Raw genomic sequence first — 23,257 nt, 5'->3', positions numbered from 1 at the left:
AATATTTTTCATTCATATCACATCTTTGAACTTTGCTGGATACTGAATTTCTTTCTTATTTAATAAAAAGGAATTGCAGATGCTGGTTTATACCAAAGATAGGCACAAAATGCTGGAGTAACTCAGCGGGTCAGGCAGCATCTCTGGAGAAAATGGATAGGTAACTTTTCAGGGCGGGGTCCTTGTTCAAACTGAAGAAAGGTCCCGACCCGAAATGTCACCTATCCATTTTCTCCAGAGATGCTGCCTGAATCGCTGAGTTACTCCAGCATTTTGTTCTTTCTTGTTTAATTTAGAAATGCTGTGTGGAAACAGGCCTTTGGCCCACCAAGTCCACGCCGATCATTGATCACCTCTGCACTAATTCCACTTTCCCATCCAGCTCCTACACACTAGGAGCAATATACAAAGGCTAATTAACCTCCAAACCTGCACGTCTTTGGGATCAGGGAGGAAACCGGAGCTCCTGGAAAAAACTCATGCGGTCACAGGGGGAGAACGTACAAACTCCACACAGACAGCGCCCATATTTGGGATGGAACCCGAGACTCTGGCACTGTGAGGCAGCAGCTCTGCCACTATGCTGCCCTTATTTGGGCACTTCCACTTTCTTTAAACCCTCCCGTCCTGTTAATTGAACTGTTGGCACTCTACCCTTCAGCCAACTATGTAAATACAAGTTAGACACAAAAACCTGGAGTAACTCAGCGCGATAGGCAGCATCTCTGGAGAAAAGGAATGGATGACGTTTCGGGTCGAGACCCTTCTGCAGACAGATTTAATAATTACATTTGAAATATTAAATTGGAAGAACTTATTTTGAATGAAATTGTTGTTCATTGTTTATTGGAACCCATCTTGCTTATTGATGTCCATACACCCTCATGCCCATAGCGTCTCCATTCAAATGAATGGGCTTGTGGGTTCCATGCCAGGTCAAATCTAAATTTAAATATTGGGATTCCACATGCATGAGAGTGTCTTGAATTTGCCAAGACTTAAAGTAAACTGCCAGCAAATCCAGGCCAAAATCATTCATTTATATTGTCACAATGCCTCATTAGTTTCCATTGTAGGTCGAGGACTTCAAACCGAGTAGAATTTATCCTTTTTTTACAACAAACGCGACTTTCTAATTGTTTTAGTTTGTATTCTTCTGCCTCCTATTTGCTGTAAGCGTTATAGTCAAACAGCATGGAAACAGACCCTTCAACCCAAGTCGTCCATGCCGACCAAGATGCCCCATATAAACTCGTCCCATTTGCCCATGGTTGGCCCATTTCCCTCACAACCTTTCCTATCTATTCCTATGGCTGCTCGTTCCATTTACCCAGCACCCTCTTTGTGGAAAAAACATTGTCCCCCAGGTTCCTATTAAATCTTTCCCCTCTCACCTTCAACGTATGCCCTCTAGCTCTTGCTCTCCAGTCTGCTTTCACCTTTATCGACAATGCTGGTGATCTTTTAACATGCATGCAAATTGTTTTATTTTAGTTTTGGTTTTCAGAGACACAGCGTGGAAACAGGCCCTTCGGCCCACCGAGTCCACGCCGACCAATGATCAACTGTGTACATTCGTTCAATCCAACACACTAGGGACAATTTACAGAGGGCCAATTAACCTACAAACCTATTCATCTTTGGGATGTGGGAGAAAACCGGAGCACTCGGGTGAGACCCACGTGGTTCCAGGGAGAAACTGCAAACTCCTTTTTATTTTCTGTTTTCCATCAGTGAAAGCTTCTGAAGAAAGTAATCGGGGCAGGCAATGTTGATTATTGGTTGCAGTTTAAACTCAGTGTTGACATTCATCCTAACATTGGAGATTTCAATAACCTTGGAAAATGCAAGGCTGCACCATGCACCATGTGAAACGACATCAAGTTCTGGAGTTAGATTGGTCTTATGTAGAACTGCGTTATAGAGTTAGCTGCATCAGTGCTTAGTTTAGATTATGTTTCTTTGTTTGATCTTCAGTATGTGGTTTTGCAGCAGTTGGCCTGTCCCGCCAAGCTTGGCCACGAAAGACAGTTTAAGTTTTGGCAATGTCAGTATTAAGAACGGCAGGGTACTGCTCCTCTGAAATTCCCAATATATTTTTTCTGGTTCATGTAAATAAGAAGGCTAAATAGTGACTGATTCAAAGAAAAAAAACTATTTAGCCTTCTTATTTACATGCCCAAAGAGCTGCAATCAAATGGTAAAGGTGCATTCAGATGATATCCAGCCAGCTTTTAATTAAGGGTGAACTGACAATATATGGAGTTAAGGGCATCAAGGGAAAGGTACATCACACAAAGAAAGATGCTTGGTGTCGAGAGTCACTCCGCCCTGCTTCATGAGTTTCACAGGGCCTTGGTTAAGACTCGGTCATCTTCAGCTGCTTTATCTCCCACCAATCTTCCAACATAACATCACAAGTGGGGATGTTTCTAGCTGCTTGTCAAATGTTCAATTATATTGGCAGGGCTGCCAACATTGGGTGAGTTTTTTTTTTTTTTTTTTTTTTTTTTTTTTTTATTTTATTTTATTAGAAGTAAGCACAGTCATATGGCACCAAAGTGCCTAATATATATTTTCATAATACATTTTATGTACAACTTCTTTTTTTTTTTTTGTTACATTGAAAAAAGATGAGAATAAGAAAAAGAGGTTAGATAGTAAAGGATAGAAAAATGTGAAATATATAGTGTGTGAAGAAAGAAAACGAGTAAATGAAGAAAGTTGAGAGAGAAAATAGTGAAAAGAAAAGGAGATCATTATTTATAGTCTTGACCAACCCTCGTCCAGTCCTGAAACAGTTATTTTTTACAATTGTGTTGCACCATATGATTCCAAAAAAACGACGAATGGAGACCAACTCGTTATGAATTGGTCTGATTTATCCATTAGGAGGAATCGCATTTCCTCAAGATGAGCGGTGTCCAACATACTTGCAATCCACATTTTAAGCGTTGGTATTGATGTACCCTTCCAAAATTTAAGTATTAATTTTTTTGCTATTATTAAACCATAATTAAGGAATAGATTTTGAGATGTGTTCAATTTATTCCCATCTTCCATTACACCAAATATAATCATTTCAGTATTAGGTTCCATTCTTGTCTTGAATAATTTTGTAAGTATTTCAAAAATATCATTCCAAAATCTATAAAGTTTTATGCAGGAAACTAAGGAGTGTGTTATAGTTGCCTTTTGGGCTAGACATTTATCACAAGTGGCGGATATATTTGGATAAAATTTGTTCAATCTTGTTTTTGAATAATATAATCTATGTACAATTTTAAATTGTATTAGATTATGTCTTACATTAATTGAACATTTGTGAATATATATCAGGTATTTTTCCCATTTAACCTTCGTAATTTTTATCATTAATTCCCGTTCCCACTCTTCTCTAAGTACCTCTGTCGATGGTAGGTCTATATTTAGAATACTATTATATAAATAGGATATTATTTTTTGTGAGTCAGCTTCAATATTCATTGCTTCTTCCAATAAGTCAGGAGTTACTTTTTGATATCCTTGTATATATTTTTTCACAAAGTCGCAAATCTGAAGATATTTAAAATATTGGTTGTTTTTCAATTTAAATTTTAATTGTAGTTGTTGGAATGATAGTAGGTTTCCTGTTTCGTACATATCCCTGATCCTTCTAATTCCGAGACTTTCCCATTGGTTATATGTCTTATCAATAAGAGATGGTTTAAATAAAGGGTTATTCGCAATTGGCATTAACAGTGATAGATTTCTTAATTTTAAAGATAATTTTATTTGTTTCCAAATTCTTATTGTACCATATATAATTGGGTTCTTCTTATATATTGTGTTATTCAGTTTTTTTGGGGAAAAGAGGATCGTTCCTATATTACAAGGATGACAATCCTCCTTCTCCATTTTTTATCCATTCTGTCTGTTGTGTAGAACTATCCAACCAATAAATCATATTCTTAATATGCACTGCCCAGTAATAATACATAAAATTCGGAAGTGAAAGTCCCCCGACCTCTTTTGGTTTACATAAGTGTTTTTTTGTGATTCTATGTGATTTATAGTCCCAAATATAATTTGTAATGTTAGAGTCTAATTTTGGTATATATACCGGTATAGACTGAAATAGGTATAGTAATTGTGGTAAGAAGATCATTTTTATTGCATTTATTCTACCTAATAATGATAAGGGAAGTGTTTTCCAAAATTTAATCCGTGTATTAAGTTTATTTAATAAAGGTATGAAATTAGCATTGAATAATGCTTTATATTTTCTAGTAATCTGAATACCCAAATATTTAAATTTTTCTGTTGCGATTTTAAAGGGGAACTTCAGTAAGTGTGTAGGTTCTTGAGGTTTTAATGTCATGATTTCGCTTTTGTTCCAGTTTATTCTATATCCAGAAAAAGACCCAAATTCCTCTATTAAGTTTAATAAATTTGGTATGCTCGTTTGTGACTTTGTAATATATAAAAGTATATCGTCTGCATATAATGAGATTTTATTCTTTGAGTCCCTGGTATTATAGCCCTGAATATTCGGATGAATTCTTATACTTTCAGCCAGGGGTTCTATCATAAGGGCAAATAGCAGGGGTGATAGTGCACATCCCTGCCTATTACCCCTTGATAGTTGGAATTTTTGAGATAACATGTTATTAGTTAAAATTCTTGCCATCGGTTTATCATATAATAATTTTACCCATGTTATAAAATTCTCTCCCATGTTAAATTTTTGTAGTACTTTATATAAGCATTGCCACTCTACCTGATCAAATGCTTTCTCTGCATCCAAAGAAATAATTGATATATCTTCTTCCTCTACTTTATGCGAGTACATTATATTAAACAGGCGTCTCAGATTATTAAATGAGTATCTTTTAGGTACATTGGGGGGAGAGTTAAGAGTGAGAAATTGCGAGGGAGCGTTGCGGGGGGGGGGGGGGGGGGGGGGGGGGGGGGGGGGGGGGGGGGGTGAGGGGAGGAGGGTGTTCAGGTTTTTTGGGCTGCGGCCCGTGTGCCGTAGGTTGCCGAACCCTGTCCTAGATGTTTGGCCTCATTGTGGTCCTCCACATGTTTTACAACTGATTCACCTGGTTAGTTTTATCTCCGGCTGCTTCATGTTGTCGGCGGTTGCACATCCAACCAAGAAAGAAGAGAAGAGATGCGACGTCACTCACAGCCGCCAACTGACGCGCTTCCACAGACCGCACAGATCATTGTGATATGGCGCAAAAAACAAACTGTGCAGGGACTGAAAACAGCGTGAGAATTCTGTCATCAGCGTGAGAATTGGCTGAAATGCGTGACTCTCACGCTCAAAGCGCTCAAAGCTCAAAGCGTGAAAGTTGGCAGCCCTGTCTAAGGCCAGGATGTGACAACAGACGCACAGGAGACACATACACAAAGGAAGACACACACACATACACACACACAGAGACACACACACACAGGCACAGACACAGAGAGACACACACACACACACACACACACACACACACACACACACAGGGAGACACACACACAGGGAGACACACACACACACACACACACACACACAGGGAGACACAGACACACACACAGGGAGACACACACACAGGGAGACACACAGACATGCACACACACACAGGGAGACACATACACACAGACAGACACACACACGGGAGACACACACACACACAGACATGCACACAGGACATACACACACACAGGGAGACACACACACACACCTTTCCTCCCCCCCCCCCCCCCCCCTCTCTCTTTCCTCCCGTCCCTCTTTCCTCCCTCCTCCCTCTTTCCTCCCCCTCCCTCTTTTTCCTCATGCTTCCTTTCTCCCCTTTCTCCTTCCCTTCCTTCATCCCCTTTCTACATTCCCTCCCCCTGTCTCTCTTTGCCTCCATCACTCCATTATTTTCTCTCTCTCTCTCTCTCTTCTCTCTCCTCTCCCCTCCCTCTCTTTCCCCGGCCGCCCGGGAGTCTGCCGGGCACGGTGTAGCGTGGATTAGTGGAGCTGGCGCTGCTGTGCGAGTTGATGGGCAGGAGGGAGGGAGGGAGCGAGGTTCCCCCGGTAGCCGGAAGTGCAGCACTCGCAGACGGCGCACAAAAGCGCTGGCACCCACTGCCCGGGACCGACGCGCTGCCCAGGGCCAAACCTGAGACAAACTGTGCAGCAAAGATCCTATAGCTCCGCTATAGGATCTTTGCTGTGCAGAGACTGAAGACAGCCTGTCAGCGTGAGAATTCTGTCTTCAGCGTGAGGGCGTGAGAATTGGCTGAAATGCGTGAGTGTCACGCTCAAAGCGTGAGAGTTGGCAGCCCTGTATTGGCAATTCCTCGATAGTGAAGATGTCCATTCCCATGTGGAGGCATTGAAGAAACATTCCAATGTAGATGTACCATAGAAAGCAGACTGTCGGGTTGTATCAGAACTCGGTTTGGTAACAGCTCTGCCCAAGACCGCAAATAATTGCAGAGTTTAGTTCGAAATACAGTGTGAATACAGCCCCCCCCCCACCCACGCCCCACGTCCGTGCTGACCAATGATCACCCCCTTACACTAGGTCTATCCTACACTCTCGGGATAATTTACAGAAGCCATTCCAATTTTGGGATGCGGGAGGAAATCCAGTCGGTCTCTGGGAAAACGTGCCAACTCCACATGGACAGCACTCAAAGTCACTGGGAGAACGTGTTGATGGTGTAATAGTTCAGATTGGCAATTCATTTGAGACGTCAAATTAGCAGCTACAAGATTGAGTCAGATCACTGGGGCTTTTGTGACATATTTGAGTTACATATCAGTGCCAGTGTGAAGATTGTAACTTTGCCTGACTGCCTGTGGTGCTAAAACCTTTATCCACAGCTTTGTTATATATAGAGGCATGAGGCAGATGCTGGAATCTTGAGCAAAAGACAAAATGTTAAGGGATAATTCCCAGGCTATATTTTTTGAAACGGAAACTTGAGATTGTTTGAGACTTTCTATTTTAGTCAGCAGTTTAGTAACTGAGCCGGCAATCACCTCAGAGAAAGTGCAACTAAGCTTTTGGTTTTGCTGGATTGTTCTGTTTTTAAAAAAAAAGTGATCTCAATCCTGGATAAATTCTATATCAACACGAATATATTCCCAAATGCATTTTACATCTATTCCTTTCACACTGCATAGTCTACAACTTAAGAGCTTCTAGAAACACAATATTTAAAAATACCAGGTATCGGCTAAAGTTTCTACTTTCAGATCACACTTTTTGGAAGTTCTAAAATACTTTTTTAAATAGTTTTTAAAATACTTTTCCAAACTTGGAACAAAATGCTGTTTATGAAGTGAAGCCAATGCCTTCCCACCAACACACATTCTTTGTCTCCATCTGACAGCTACAAGATTGAGTCATTGATGGAGCCTTTGTAACATATTTGAGTTACACATCTATACGATTGCGAAGATGCCTATTTCCAGTTTTGTAACAGCCTGAATCAGCCTCTGGTGCTAAAACTAGCCATAGAACAGTTATATTATAGAAGTGCTAGACATTGCTGATGCTGGAATCTTGAACAAAAGACAAAGTGCTGGAGGAACTCAGCAGGTCAGGCAGCATCTGCTGAGGGAAGGAGGGACAGATCTGAAATGCCAACTGTCCAATCCCTCCCCAGACATTGCCTGACTTGCTGAATTCCTCCAGCACTTTGCGTTTTGCTCCTGGTTATATTTAGTCTTGGCTTTGGCAATGCTATCTTGGCCTTTGAGTAGAAGCTGAGAAGGGTCTCAACCCGATACGTTACCCATTCCTTCTCTCCAGAGATTTTGCCTGTCCTGCTGAGTTACTTCAGCATTTTCTAGTGTCTATCTTTGGTTTAAATCAGCATCTGCAGTTCCTTCATACATTATCTTGGCCTTTGTTCCTTGACCTACACTTCAGCAACTTGAGGTCCCACAAAACACTCTATCCGTACCTGCATCATTTGATTTGCCTTTTGCCACTATACTTCCTGGCCTACATTGAAAATCCTGGAAATCCTTGTATTTTAAGATTCTTATCCCTGTTTTTTAAATCCTGCCTTGCCATTGTCCTCCTTCAATGGTCAATGGTACTTTAATCTCACATGTACCGAGATACAGTGAAATTCTTTTTTTGCATACAGTTGAGTAAAAATCATACTATACATAGGCACAATCATACTTAAGTACAGGAGTGTAAGGATAGTAGATTACACTGAGGCAGTACACAAGAGTTACCATGTTTCAGGCACCATCTTGTATCGTTCCATAAAGGCCCGTTGTTCTGATGGTGACTCTGGGTCGTGGTTGCAGGGGTCGGTCTGGCCAGGTGATACTGTCAATGTCGTCCACCGCAGCTCCGTATCGCTGCAGGCCGTATCTCATCCAATGCTTGGCCTCGTGGAGTGACGCCCATTCTAATCGAATCCAGGCGGCCTCAGGACCTCCAACGTCCACTCCACCAACACCTCGATCTGGGCACTTCGGCCCACGAACTAGCCGTCCCTCACCTCACACTACCACCCCTCAGCCTCCGTGCCCTAGGGCACCTCCTGCAGCTGACCACAAAACCCCAGAGCCTTTCCTATGGTGCAGGAGGTGAGCCCACAGCCCACTCACTCGCATCAACACCTCTCCCGTGTCTGCCTCTAGTTGCACTAACTGCAGAAATCAGAAACATAAACTGTTGTAAATAGGGTGGCGCAGTGGCACAGCTGGTGGAGCTGCTGCCTCACAGCACCAGAGACCCGGGTTCGATCTTGACCTTGGGTGCTGTCTGTGTGTGTTTGCATGTTCTCCTTGTGACTGTGGGTTTCCTCCGGTACTCCAGTTTTGCCCCACATCCCAAAAAATGTGCGGGTATGTAGATTAATTGGCCGCCGTAAATTGTCCCTATTGTGTAGGAGGTGGATGAGACAGTGAGATAACACAGAACTAATGTGCATGGGTGGTCGATGATCGGCATGGTCTCGGTGGGCCGAAAGCCCTGTTTCCATGCTGTATCTCTAAACTAAACCAAAGTAAACATTTTCATTTCATTAACTGGCACTGCATGTTGCATGCTCAGATGACGCGGCTTTGCATATCAGCAAAATCGTGAGAGGACTGTATTCCAGGAACTCTTCCCCACCCCCCTACTGTAATGCGGGGGTCGTCAATACTAACATTTCTGCCTTGAAGACTTTTCCTTTTATGTTGGACTTTGTTTTTGAAAACAGCTCATTTTTATTCAGGCAATTGACCTTAATTGCAGATGTGAAGCATGCAAAGACCAATGGATTTGCAATGCCAAGTTTGAGATTCAGCTAAAAATAACGGCAGTTAGATTCTACTTGACATCCTTTTTTGGTGCTATACTCGCTTGACATTCAGTGGAACTTTGCACAGATTTACTGGTACAGTATTCTCAACCTCGCCTCTAGTCTGAGGGAATCCTTCATGTTCATCCATCTTCAAGTTTCCACGCATTAATCACATTCTTTTTTCTGTACTTTCTTTCAGGGATCCCAGATGATGAGATCATTAACTTGACCCTTCCCACTGGAATCCCAGTTCTCCTGGAGCTGGACGAATGCCTACGTCCAGTTAAACACCACGAACTTCTGGGTGATCCACAGGCCATTCAGGCAGCTATCAAAAAGGTGGAGGATCAGGGCAAAGCTAAGGGGACACCTGTCCCTGCCAATTAACCCTTGGAGGAGAGATGCTATTTAAATCCAATGCAACCTCAATACAGCGCCCCATTAGATTGTGATTTTGGATACACCATGGGTATTATCCTTTCTCTCAAGACAGGAACTAGTTTCACCCGTACATTGCTTGTGGTAGCAACGTTATGTTGGTGCTTTTTTGCTGCACTGTGAGAATATCCCAGCACTGATGAATTATGTTGGATTTATTTGTCGTCTTGTGTCAAATTATTTATTTAGCTAAAAGTAATCTCTTCATATATAGTTGCAGTATTGTGTTGAAAGGCTTCTAATTACGGGGCAAAAGTAAGGGTGTCAATGACTGAAGTTATAGTGAATGTCTGCTGAGCTCTTATTATTAATTGGAATATAAAAGCACCCTCTTTGGACTCTGACTGTCTCTCTGTCTGTCTCTCTGTCTGTCTGTCTCTCTGTCTGTCTGTCTGTCTGTCTCTCTGTCTGTCTGTCTGTCTGTCTCTCTGTCTGTCTCTCTGTCTGTCTGTCTCTCTGTCTGTGTCTGTCTGTCTCTCTGTCTGTCTGTCTCTCTCTCTGTCTGTCTGTCTCTCTGTCTCTCTGTCTCTCTCTCTCTCTCTCTCTGTCTCTCTGTCTCTCTCTCTCTCTCTCTCTCTCTCTCTCTCTCTCTCTCTCTCTCTCTCTCTCTCTCCTCTCTCTCTCTCTCTCTCTCTCTCTCTCTCCCTCTCTCTCCCTCTCTCCCCCCTCCCCTCTCTCCTCTCTCCCTCCCCTCCCCCTCTCCCCCTCCCCCTCTCCCCCTCCTTCCCCTCTCCCCTCTCCCCCTCTCCCCCTCTCCCCCTCTCCCCCCTCTCCCCTCTCCCTCCTCCCTCTCTCCAGTATTAGTGTGGGTTTTATTTGGCACTTCTTCGAATGAGATGGACAATTGGTGACAAATGAGTGTAATGTGTTATTAGACCCGGGTGCCCCCTTGGCAGAAACCTGCCCAAACAGAGGAAGTTTCACTGGACATTTCCTTCCCCTTCCTTTCCGCTGCTCGCTGTCCAGATGATTTTGGCTGCGTATAATTGCAGTTGTGTGGACACTCCTGTGAGATGATGCAAGATCAGCCAGATCCTGGATGAGGTAATGAAGGATGACTTGCGTGTTGAGCTGTAGTCCATGGTTGATGCTAACCATTTCTCAGCACCAGATGCCCAACTGAATAAGATTCTGCTGTAAATAATGATAACCATTTTTGCTATCTACAATACCACCCACTTTAGTGTCATTTCTCTATGACCGCATGGGTTTGCTCCGAGTGCTCTGGTTTCCTCCCACATCCCAAAGACGTGCGGGTTTTGTAGGTTAAATGGCCTCTGTAAATTGCCCCTAATGTGTAAAATAGTGTGGACGTGTGGTCGATGGGGGGCGTGGACTCAGTGTACAATCTCCAAACATTGCTATTTAACGTTGTTCTGCATGAAGTATCCATGTCATGTCTGTTAAATAAAATTAAATCTTTGAACAATTGACTTGTGTGATATATGACTGGACTAAAAACTGTGAATAAATGTTCAAACCCACCATGCCATTTTTCTGAATTTGGAACGTGGTTTACGGAAATATATGCTTGTATCAGCACAGACCGTTGAAGAGTTAGTGGGTTGTTGCTAAAGCTCCAACTGCTTGTCCTAATGTTTACTGGGGAGATAGAAATGTATTTGGGTCTGACCCACCTGTCCTTGGCTTCGGAAGTGTCCACCAGGCCACTGTTGCATTACCCTACTGGTAACACAAGCAGGCACCCCCACCACAGAATGCCTGGCACAACTAATGTGTGTTGACTGGAGAGAGACAAATGTCAACCTTCTCCACTTGTCCAAAACCTGCCAATGCATAGAAATGTCACTTTACTAAAAGTGTAAAAGTGGCCATTCTTGGCAGTAGGTGTGCCTTCCGATTTGGTGAGCATTCAAAGCAAAATGATTCAGTTGTTCAACACTCCTTTATTTGTATTTGCAGTATGTTGTGTTAGTGTGCTAGAAATAGAATAGTACAGCACGGGGACAGGCCCTTCGGTCCACAATGTGTTGAACACGATGCCAAGTTAAACTAATCTTTGCCTGCATATGATTCATATCCCTCGGTTCCCTGCATATCCAGGGTGACCTGGACAGGTTGAGTGAGTGGGCAGATGCGTGGCAGATGCAGTATAATATAGATAAATGTGAGGTTATCCACTTTGGCGGCAAAAACAAGGGGGCAGATTATTATCCCAATGGGGTTAGATTAGGTAAGGGGGAGGTGCAGTGAGACCTGGGCGTCCTTGTACACCGGTCACTGAAAGTTGGCGTGCAGGTACAGCGCAGGCAATGAAGAAAGCTAATGGAATGTTGGCCTTCATAACAAGAGGATTTCAGTATAGGAGTAAAGAAGTTCTTCTGCAGTTGTATAGGGCTCTGGTGAGACCACATCTGGAGTATTGTGTACAGTTTTGGTCTACTAATTTGAGGAAGGACATCCTTGTGAAGGAGGCAGTGCAGCGTAGGTTCATGAGATTGATCCCTGGGATTGAGGGACTGTCATATGAGGAAAGATTGAAAAGACTAGGCTTGTATTCACTGTAGTTTAGAAGGATGAGGGGGGGACTTATAGAAACATATAAAATCATAAAAGGACTGGACAAGCTGGAAGCAGGAAAAATGTTCCCAATGTTGGGGGAGTCCAGAACCAGGGGCCGCAGTCTTAGAATAAAGGGGAAGCCATTTAAGACTGAGGAGAGAAAACACTTTTTCACCCAGAGAGTTGTGAATTTGTGGAATTCCCTGCCACAGAGGGCAGTGGAGGCCAAGCCACTGGATGGATTTGAGAGTTAGAGAGAGCTCTAGGGGCTAGTGTAATCAAGGGATGTGAATATGTTACTAAATACAAATGTTCTAATGTCCCTGTCCTTTCCATTTAGTGTTCTTTTACATTAAACCTCACACATTACTTCAACTAACAAGTCTTTTTTTCACAGAAAAATTTAGCATCATTTAACATGTTTTGTGTTAGATCATACAATAGATTACCTGAATTTTTTATTGAAAACAGGTAAAAAGTTATGTTAAAAATGGAGGTGTCTTCCAACAAAAACTCAGCAAACAATTAAAGATGAACAAAATGTATTTTGCAATAATTTAAATTAAGTTTCATTGAAAAACATTGACTAGTCATCTCAGCGTTCAAGCCTAGTACTAATTATAGACATTCCCAATTATATCATAATTCATTTTTTTTGAAAACTGGTCAATTTTCTAAGTCGGAAGAATGGTCCCAATCTGAAACATTGCCTATCCATGTTCTCCTGAGATGCTGCCTGATCTGCTGAGTTATGCCTGTACTTGTTGTCTTATTTTAAAAACCAGCATTTTTAGTTCCTTCTTTTAGTTTAGATTAGTTTTGCTTATGGTCACGTGTACTGAGGTAGAGTGAAAAGCTTTGTTTTTGTTGCGTGCAATGCAGTCAGTGGAAAGACTGTACGTGTTTCTACTCTGAGTCTTCCCTCTTCAATACAGTGACAATTCAGATTATTTTACTTTTAATTAGACTGGTGTTAACATCTAATAAAGACTTTTTGTAATTGTTGCACAGTCCCATTGCTTTCATTCTGATGTTACTTTAGTGAACTTGGAGGTAAAATAATGCGCATCAATCCTGGTGGACCAGGAGCATTAAAGGTCTCAGTATTCGAATTCTACTTCAATTACTGGTTTTAATTACTGCATTTATTATTGCAATGGGATAATTTAGAAGCGTGCAGACATTCAATGAAATCACTGTTGTGATGTCAATGTGCGGGGATTTTAAAATTGGAGCTAAATACCTTGTTGGTCAGATGACAATCGATCAATTCCCAGAGTGAACAATTACAAAGAAAAATTATAAACACAATTCAAGCTATATAACCATTTCTAGAGTAGAGAGCAAATTACCTCATGGAACATCAAACAGTACAACACAGGAACAGGCTCTTGGGCCTACATTGTCCATGCCGAACATGATGCCAAGACCAACTCTTATATGCCTGCATGTGATCCCTATCCCTCCATTCCCTGCTAATCCATGTGCCTATCCAAAATTCATTTGAATGCCATTATCATATCTGCCCCCACCACCAACACTGGCCGCATGTTCCAGGCACCTACCACCCTCTATGTAAAAAACAAAACTTGCCCCGCACATATTTAAACTTTGTTCCTATCACCTTTAAGGAGTATAAAACAAGAAGCTACAGAGAAAGACAGTCAATCTGGTGCAACAACACGACTGCCCAGTTGACTTGAAATAAACCAAGTTTGGCTGTAAAAGTCAATCTCGATGCATCAGTGCCCACACCCTGCCCCAACACAGCACAATCTCCTTCATTCTGATTCCTCACTGGGGGAACAGCTCACCTCAGTCATCCTCCTAACTTAAGATCCCCATTAAGACATTTAAAATAAAAGGACTACGCTAATAATTTAGCCAGTGAATAATAGAAGGGGATAGAAACATAGAAAATAGGTGCAGAAGTAGGCCATTCGGCCCTTCGAGCCTGCACCGCCATTCAATATGATCATGGCTGATCATCCAACTCAGTATCCTGTACCTACCTTCTCTCCATACCCCCTGATCCCTTTAGCCACATTCTCTATGAATAATCCCTGTTAGAAGATTCAATATATAGAAAAGAATCGTCTTGTAAGTAAGAATAAGGAAAATGCGATTCTGTTGAGGGGAAAGGATGCCCAATAACAGAACACCGATTCTGATCAGTGCAACTGGAATGTAGTCTGATAGTCTCATAATGGTTATTAGCAGTCCAGTGCACTTTCCCTAGACTCCCTTTGGAATCTTCAAAGCGAATAGCATCAAAGCTGATTCAGTATTTTAACTTTTTGGAAAAAGTCAAGCAGAAGGCAGGGGCCAGTTTGTTTCCATTCCAGATAGCAGCTCTCACAGATATGTTTCTTGATAGTAGTGAATTCCTGAGCACAGATATCTTGGGAATGTCATCATTGAATACTATGCATCAACTCAGTCCAAGTCTCATTCACACCACTCATCCTGGCTGCCTATAATTCAGCTGATTAGCAAGCCCAGTTCTCTAACTGCTTTGAGGTTGTCTATACTAAAAACGGTCTCTCAAGTCCTTTCCATTCATTGGTGGTAAATTGAAATAATTATCTGGCCATGTGGATTAAGATTTTTTTTCTTTAACGTTATAATTCTGGGTATAGTGAGAGTTTAACTTTCACAAAAACGACACAAAAGTGCTGAAGTAACTTAATGGGTTGGGCAGCATCTCTGGAGAACATGGATAACCAACGCTTCTGGACAGGACGCTTCTTGAGACTCACCTTTTAACTTTTTCCAACCTGTTTAATCTTTCCGGATTAGTTCACAGATCAGTTCATGCCACTTTTCAGCCCTGTTATAATTGTCAGTATTTTCGCATCTCTCTCTCACATCTCAACATTCTTTCCATAATATGGAAACAAGAGCCATACTTTGTGCTCCAAGTTTGGTCGAAACCAATGTGTTGGGAGATCTCAGCGAGTCAAGTTGCATCTGTGGAGGGAGTGGAGAGGTGACATTTCAGTCTTTTAGTTTAGTTTAGAGATACAGCATGGAAACAGGACTTTTGTTACCGACCAGCGATCTCCGCACATTAACACTATTCTGCACACACTGGGGACAATTTACAATGATACCAAGCCAATTTACCTACATTCCTGTGTGGGTACACCCGGGTCTCTGGTGCTGCAAACGCCGTAAGGCAGCAACTCTACCGCTGCGCCACCATGCCGCCCTGTCAGAACCCTTTTTCACATTGAAGAAATCTTGCATGTCCATTCCCTCCAGCATTCTGGGTTTTTTTCTATGTTCATGATTCCAGTACCTGCAGTTCCTTGTGTCTCCATGGTCTAATCCAGTTATTTCTGATCTTTTCGAGAATTGAACACCAGTGCAAAAGACAAAATGCTGGAGGAACTCAGTGGGTCAGGCAGCATCTCTGGAGGGAATGGACAGGTAATATTTTGGGTCGGGTTACTACCATTTACAGCTTTAAGCGATTGCTGTTGTTCCTGACATGCAGCATGGGAATGGACCCTCTGCACCACCATATTTGGGACAACCATCAACATTTAACCTCTGAATTTTTCCTGCCAAGAATTTTAAATGTTGATTGTGTCTAAAAATAACACTCTAAAGGACATTCATATTGATACAATGCATCTATGTGCCTTGCAGTATTCTAGAAAACACTTTAGCTTTAAGGTACTGCTAGTCAATCAACCCGTATTTGACTAAAGATAGACACAAAATGCTGGAGTAAAAACCCTGTCCCACGGTACGAGTTCATTCCAAGACCTCTCCCGAGTTTGCCCTGATTCGATCTCGGAGATTTACGGTAATGGCCACTCGTCGCTACTTGGGGCTCTCGTGGACATTTTTCAACATGTTGAAAAATCTTTACGAGTCTTCCCGTGCTTACCTGCCGTTAGCGAGTCTACCGGGTACCTGCCGTTAGCGTTACGAGCCGCTAAGAGACGTTCCCGAGCTCCGAAGTACCCGCTACGTTCATTCTCGGTGCTTACCACGAGTTTGATTTTTTTTAAACTCGGGAGAGCTCTTGGAATGAACGCGTACCGTGTGATTGGGCTATGACTCAGCCAGTCAGACCCCATCTGTGGAGAAAACGAATAGGTGACGTTTCGGGTTGAGACCCTTCTTCAGACCAAAGAAGAGTTTTGACACGAAACATCACCTATTCCTTTTCTCCAGAGATGCTGTCTGACCTGCTGAATTACTCCAGCTTTTTGTGTCTATCTTCGGTTTAAACCAGCATCTGCAGCTCCTCCCTATTTGGCTATTCCGGCTGAAGGCTGCAGAACTGGATAAAAATCAGCAATATTACCCAAGAGCATTCTTTAGACACAGATGAAAAGAGATAGGATAGGCATGAAAACTATTGAGCAGGTCTTGACACGGCTTTGCCATTACGCAGGGCAATGCCACTATCGCTCTATTAACTTCACACAAGATGCACATTCTCTGCAAAGCAAAATAAAAACAACAACATTCCAGAAATGTACAGCTGGTGTGTAACTATCTGATTGAACGAAGGGAAGATTTGGCATGTTAAAATCTTCTCTACAGGATCAGTCTGCAAGAGTTCCTTATTTGTATGTGATCCTTGGCCTTGCATTCAGATGAACAAGCCTGATTACTGATCCCCGAGGACAGATCAGTTGCCCAAGTTCCAAGTTTCCAATAGATCACTTGTATTAATTAAAGAAGTAGTGAAGAGTACAGACTTTGTCGTGCATTCTTTGTCATCATTCCAACACCATGGAAGAGCCAACTGTTCATTTGCAGCCTAGGAGCTTTCAGTACAGAAATTACCTGATATATCTCCTGACTAAACATTGAATATATCTTAATAATGGTTCAGTAAATGTGAGATGCCTCAGACTATCCTGAGACGCTGCATAAATACAATCATGACTGGAGTAATGGTGACCACTGTGAAACAATGAGTTATTCCAATAAGAATTTTTTTTTAATCAGCATTATTTTCTATCCTCTGGATACATTGGCAAAAATAATCTGCAGATATGCAAATAATAATCTGCATAATATGCAAAATAGCTCAGTTGTGCTATTCTTTTGAAGTAATATATTTGGACGCATCCTAACAAAATGTGAAGGGAACTCGAGTGATACTGCACCATGGCAAGCATCAGCAGTGCCCAGCGCATCCTAGGTGAAATGTTATGATTGTTATCATAGAAATTCCACGTCTATTAAGGCCAAACTTGGAAAAAAACAGAAAGCTTTAAACATATAAATGAACAGCTGTCTGACGGAGTTTGCACGTTCACCGTGTGATCGCTGGGTTTTCTCCAGGTACTCTGGTTTCCTCCCACACTCCAAAGATGTAGAGGTTTGTAGGTTGAGATGTTTAAGAAGGAACTACAGATGCTGGAAAATCGAAGATAGACAAAAGTTCTGGAGAAACTCAGCAGTTGCGGCAGCATCTATGGAGCGAAGGAAATAGGCAACGTTTCGGCCCGAAACGTTGCCTATTTCCTTCGCTCCATAGATGCTGCTGCACCTGCTGAGTTTCTCCAGCACTTTTGTCCACCTGAGGTTTGTAGGTTAATTGGCTTTGGTAAGTTATATATCATTGTCCCTGGTGTGTGTAGGTTTTTATCCGGGTGATTGCTGGTCGGTGTGGCCTTGATGAGCCAAGGGGCCTGTTTCCAAGCATGTATAGGGCCTGGTTCCACGCAGTATCTCCGAAGTCTAAATTCCACATATAATGGTGGAGTATAGTCAGAATTCGTACTTAGAAATATCATACAAGCAAAAGATGAAGGCACAGCTTTTTTGAACTGCGCATACTGGAAAATATAATTTTATTTCTGGACGATGGCAAATTAGTTGAAGTTTGATAAAGAACACACCTCACACTGCGCTTGGATTCACAGCTCAAGTGCTGAGGATGAGTTGGGCGTTGGGGGTATTGGTGGTAGGGAGAATTTCCTCGGTTCCCAGTCCTGGTTGCTTCTACTGCTCAGACAGTGTTAGGATCGTATAGATGAAACATTCTTCATACCAAACATAATAATCCAAATAAGTGATATCAATGATTCGCTATTAACAAGATACAGCAAATCATTGATGGCTGGATCAGTGCTCATGAGGTCTTTGAAGGTGCGGAAGGTCTTGTTTGATCTGTGTCTGGTAGCTTGTGTGCCTAATATAGCCCTCTTGATTCCAAACTTGTGGTTTCCGACGCAAAATGTCACCCATCCATTCCTCCCACAGTTGCAGCATTTTGTGTTTCACTCAAGATTCCAGCATCTGCAGTTCCTTGCAAGTCCATCCGGATCTATTAACATGCTTTTACCATGCTACCTGCCGGATAGTCTCAGAGGGTGATCTAAGGGGTAGGTTTTTTTCCCCATATAGAGGGTGGTGATTATCTGGAAGGTGGGTACAATCCCAACACTTGGAGAGGTATTTGGACTCATATTCTATTGTATAGGTATTTATTGCTCATATTCAATGTTGCTCTTCTCGGGAGATGCTAACTGCATTTTATTGTCTCTGTACTGTACACTGCACAATGACAATAAAGATTGAATCTGAAACTGGATCTGAATCTGGACAGGAAAGGTGCGGAGGTCTACTCCAGGCAAATTGGATTAGCGTAGATAGGCACTGTAGTTGGCATGGACAAGATGAGCCAAATGGACCAGTTTCTGTGGTGTATGATAGTATGATGTGAAGCCTGGAGGTGCCAGGATAAGCGGCACAGTCTTAGCAGCATAGAGCAGGCTGGAGTGATGACAGAGTATACTGACCAACTTGCAAGTGAATGGAAAGTGAAAAAATACCACCAGGTGCAGAGTTTTACTGAACAGTATCATTTTACAGAGAAAGGAAGAGAGCACAAATCAAATAGGAAAGCACAAACGGGAAAAGGCCGCAATCTGGAGGCCTTGAAGCAGTTGTAAAGGTATAATAAACCTCTCCGTTTTTTGCCACAAAACACCATGAATTCAATATGAGGTACATCATGGGGGTACAATGAATAGTGAGGCTGCAATAACTTCATCATGGGCTGCTGGGCTTCTCAGTACCAACAAGAGACCCGATATTTGATCATGAGAATGATCTCATTGGACTTTATCAGCTCAATGTGTTGTTAAAATATCGTTTTACAAGATAATAAAAAATCTTGTGTAAAACAGAAGGTTATGGCATGAAAACAGGCCCTTTAGTGCAGTCATCCATGACAACCATGATGTCCAATCTTCACTAGTCCCACCTGGCCACGTTTGGCCCATAGCCCTCTAAACCTTTTCTATCCATGTCCCTGTCCCAGTGACTTTTAAATGCTGTCATAGAACCTGCCTTAACCACCTCCTCTGGCAACTCATTCCATACGCCCACCACCACCTTGCCTCGCATATCTCCTTTAAACTTAGACTCTTTAACCTGTATATTTATCCTAATATTTGAATTTTCCATTCTGGAAAAATAGTTTCTGAATGTCATAATTTGATATATTTCTATCAGGACACCCGTAATCTCCAAAGTTCCAGAGAAAATAATCCAAGTTTACCCAACCTCTCCCTGTAGCCAATACCCTCTAATCCTGGCAACTTTCTGGTAAACCTCCTCTGCACCCTTTCTAATGCCCACACGTCCTTCCTGCAACGGGGCCACCAGAACCGCATGAAATATACAAATGCGGCTCAACCAAAGTCCCGTAAAGCTGCATCCATCAGCTGGATTGGAGCCAATGGCATCTGGAAATATTTCAGCTGGTTTCCTAGTGATTGCCCATAGAAATATTGTCATAGAGCATGGGAGCAGGTCCTTCAGCCTAACCAAGATGCCCCATCCAAGCTGGAACTGTAGACATACAGCACAGAAACAGATCCTTTGGCTCAACTCATCCATCCATGCCGACCAAGGTGCCCCATCCATGCCGACCAAGATGCCCCATCCAAGCGAGTAGTATTTACGGCAGCAAGTGGTCACCAGTAAACATTTACGGTGCAGAAGATGACTTTCATGCATAATTCACAGTTAAACTATGTGCTCAACTGGGTCCAATTTCTAAGCACAAATCTACTCTTTCAAACTATTTTTGGCTGCAATATTTTGTGAAGCGATTGAAGCCATGTTTTTTGGAGCACGGAAACTTGAAGTAGTTTCAAGCTGCAATTTACAGGGCCAATTCTGTGCCAAGTATCTGCCTTTGAATCACATTTAGGCACACGTACCCTTCATGAAGCCATTGGCTTCTGCATGGTCAATTGCTTCAGATGTACAGAGTCATAGAGTGATACAGTGTGGCAACAGGCCCTTCGGCCCAACTTGCCTACACCGGACAACAATGTCCCAGCTGCACTAGTTCCACTTACCTGTGCTTGGTCCATATTCCTCCAAACCTGTCCTATCCATGCACCTGTCAAGATGTTTCTTAAATGATGGGATAGTCCCAGCCTCAACTACCTCCTCTGGAAACTTGTTCCATACACCCACCACCCTTTGTGTGGAAAGGTTCCCCCTCGGATTCCTATTAAAACGTTTCCCCTTCACCTTGAACCTATGTCCTCTGGCCCTCAATTCCCCTACTCTGGGCAAGAGGCATTGTGCATCTACCCGATCTATTCCTCTCATGATTTTGTACACCTCTATAAGATCCCCCCATCCTCCTGCGCTCCATGGAATAGAGACCCAGCCTACTTAACCTCTCCCTATAACTCACACCCTCTAGTCCTGGCAACATCCTCGTAAATCTTTTCTGAACCCTTTCAAGCTTGACAATATCTTTCCTATAACATGGTGCCCAGAACTGAACACAATATTCTAAATGAGGTCTCACCAACGTCTTATACAACTGCAACATGACCTTCCAACGTCTATACTCAACAGGACATGTACATTTATGTTTAGCATAATCTGCAGCACTGCCACTGTGCCCAGTGGACATTTGGAGTTGGTACTCAAGAGAATGTGACCATAACATCCATATGTATTACAAAAATAAAGGAGCACATGTAGAAATCCAGTCAGGTAGTGCAGGTAGCACACAGGACATGGTACATAGATCCGTGTAGGCTGCAGGAAGGTTGCCAGTGGCAAGGCAGGCATCATTCACTGTGCACCATTCATACAGCATGGAAACAGGCTCTCCTGCCCAAACAATCCATGCCATTCACGCTATTCCACTCATCCACTCCCTACACACAAGGGACAATTTACTGAGGGCCAATTAACCTACAAGCTTGCACATCTTTGGGATGTGGGAGAAAACCGGAACACCCGGAGGAAACCCACGCAGTCCAAGGGAGAAAGTGCAAACTCTACAAAGACAGCACCCGTAGTCAAGATTGAACCCGGGTCTCTGGCGCAGTAAGGCAGCTGCACTACCAGTTGCACCACTGTGGCTGCTGTGTATCTGTGCTGAAGGATCAGTGCGGATTCAAATATGATACAATTTGCGGATACACTTATGCCTTTTAAAAGACATTTGGGCAGATATATGGATAGGAAGCGGATACGTGGCAAATGGGCCAGCCAGTCCTTTGAGGTGAGGCAGAGGTTCACATGCACCTCCTCCAACCTCATCTACTGTATCCGCTGTTCCAGGTGTGGACTCCTGTATATTGGCGAGACCAAGCGCAGGCTCGGCGACCTTTCGTTGAACACCTCTGCTCAGTCTGCCCAGGCCTCCACGATCGCAAGGTTGTTAAACACTTCCCCCTTCCACCTCCCATTCCCATACTGACCTTCCTGTCCTGGGCCTCCTCCACTATCTGTAATGCCCAATGCAAATTGGAACAGCACCTCATATTTCGCTTGGGAAGCTTACAACCTTGCCTTCCCTCTCTCTCCGTCCCTCCCTCACCCTAATTCTCTGAATAGTTTCAATGTCCTTCTGATTTATTTTACTGATTATATGCCTCCTTGTCACCTTCCCCACAGCTAACAATGTACCATTCTACATCAGGCTGAAGGAGGGTCTCAACCCGAAACGTCACCTATTTCTTCGCACCATAAATGCTGCCTCACCCACTGAGTTTCTCCAGCATTTTGTTCTGCATTCTACATTTCCTGATCATCATCTGCTTTGATCTGTCATTTTCACACCTTACCGTTGCACCATTTTTCTAGACTCCCTCTCCCCTGACTCTCAGTCTGAAGAAGGGTCTCGACCCGAAACGATACCCATACCTCTCCAGAGATGCTGCCTGTCCCATGCCAGCATTTTGTGTCTATCTTCGGTATAAACCAGCATCTGCAGTTCCCATACATTTCTCTCAGTGCCCTCTTTCCTTAAGAAAATCACAACAGAACGGATTTCAACCATGATGAAATCTTCTTGTCGTGTTGCTACACTTACCCAAGCTACTGCATAACACAGGCTCTGACACGTTGGTTGAAGACCTATCTCCTGGTTTACAGGGCTCTGGGAGGAGGGGGCAGGTAAGTAGGTGCCCCATAGTTTGGGTTGTCTCCCTGTGGTCACATTCAGTTGGTTCACCATTGTTGTACCCCCACTTCTGCATGAGGGCTTTGCACCGTCTGACCCGTGTTCTGAGGCAGTTGAGGCAGAGCCAGACTGGCCATGTCTCTTTCACTCCCAATGGAAGGGACTCCCCAGGGTATAGATAGATATATATATAGATATGCCATTTATTGTCACTATACATGTACAATGAGATTAAAAGCTGCTCGTACTCAGTGCATACATATAATTTAGTACAAAAAACAAGAAACAGAAAACAAAACAAAAGGGGGAGGGGATAGGTGCACAATTCTGTGGCGCTATATACATATCTATAAAGGCAAAATGGTGAAGGATGAATAGGTAGTATTCTTAGGCAGATGTTTAAAGATTATATTAAATATTAAAAAATGTTTTAAAAAACATTAAAAATTACAGATACAATACATATTACAGTTCCAAATTTCAGTACGTGGATAGAATAGATGGAAGTCCGGGTGTTGGGCTGTGAAGTCAGTGCATGTGTGAATTAAGAGTAGTTATGACTTTCGGAAAACAACTATTCCTGAG

General features: G+C 42.8%; 1 protein-coding gene across 3 annotated transcripts in view; it reads left to right on the top strand.

The window, feature by feature from the left end:
- Window positions 1–10,154, top strand: part of bpgm (2,3-bisphosphoglycerate mutase) — a 29,070-nt gene extending 18,916 nt beyond the window's left edge. For all 3 annotated transcript variants that reach the window (XM_055652934.1, XM_055652933.1, XM_055652932.1), the window contains one exon: window positions 9,488–10,154. In XM_055652934.1, coding sequence (XP_055508909.1) covers window positions 9,488–9,675 — 188 coding nt within the window. In that variant the 3' untranslated portion in view covers window positions 9,676–10,154. The remainder of the gene's footprint in view (window positions 1–9,487) is intronic.
- The last annotated feature ends 13,103 nt before the right edge of the window (window positions 10,155–23,257 follow it).

This window comes from Leucoraja erinacea, chromosome 22 (assembly GCF_028641065.1).
Source record: "Leucoraja erinacea ecotype New England chromosome 22, Leri_hhj_1, whole genome shotgun sequence".
Lineage (NCBI taxonomy): Eukaryota > Metazoa > Chordata > Chondrichthyes > Rajiformes > Rajidae > Leucoraja > Leucoraja erinaceus.
This window is presented reverse-complemented; position numbering and strand designations above follow the sequence as displayed.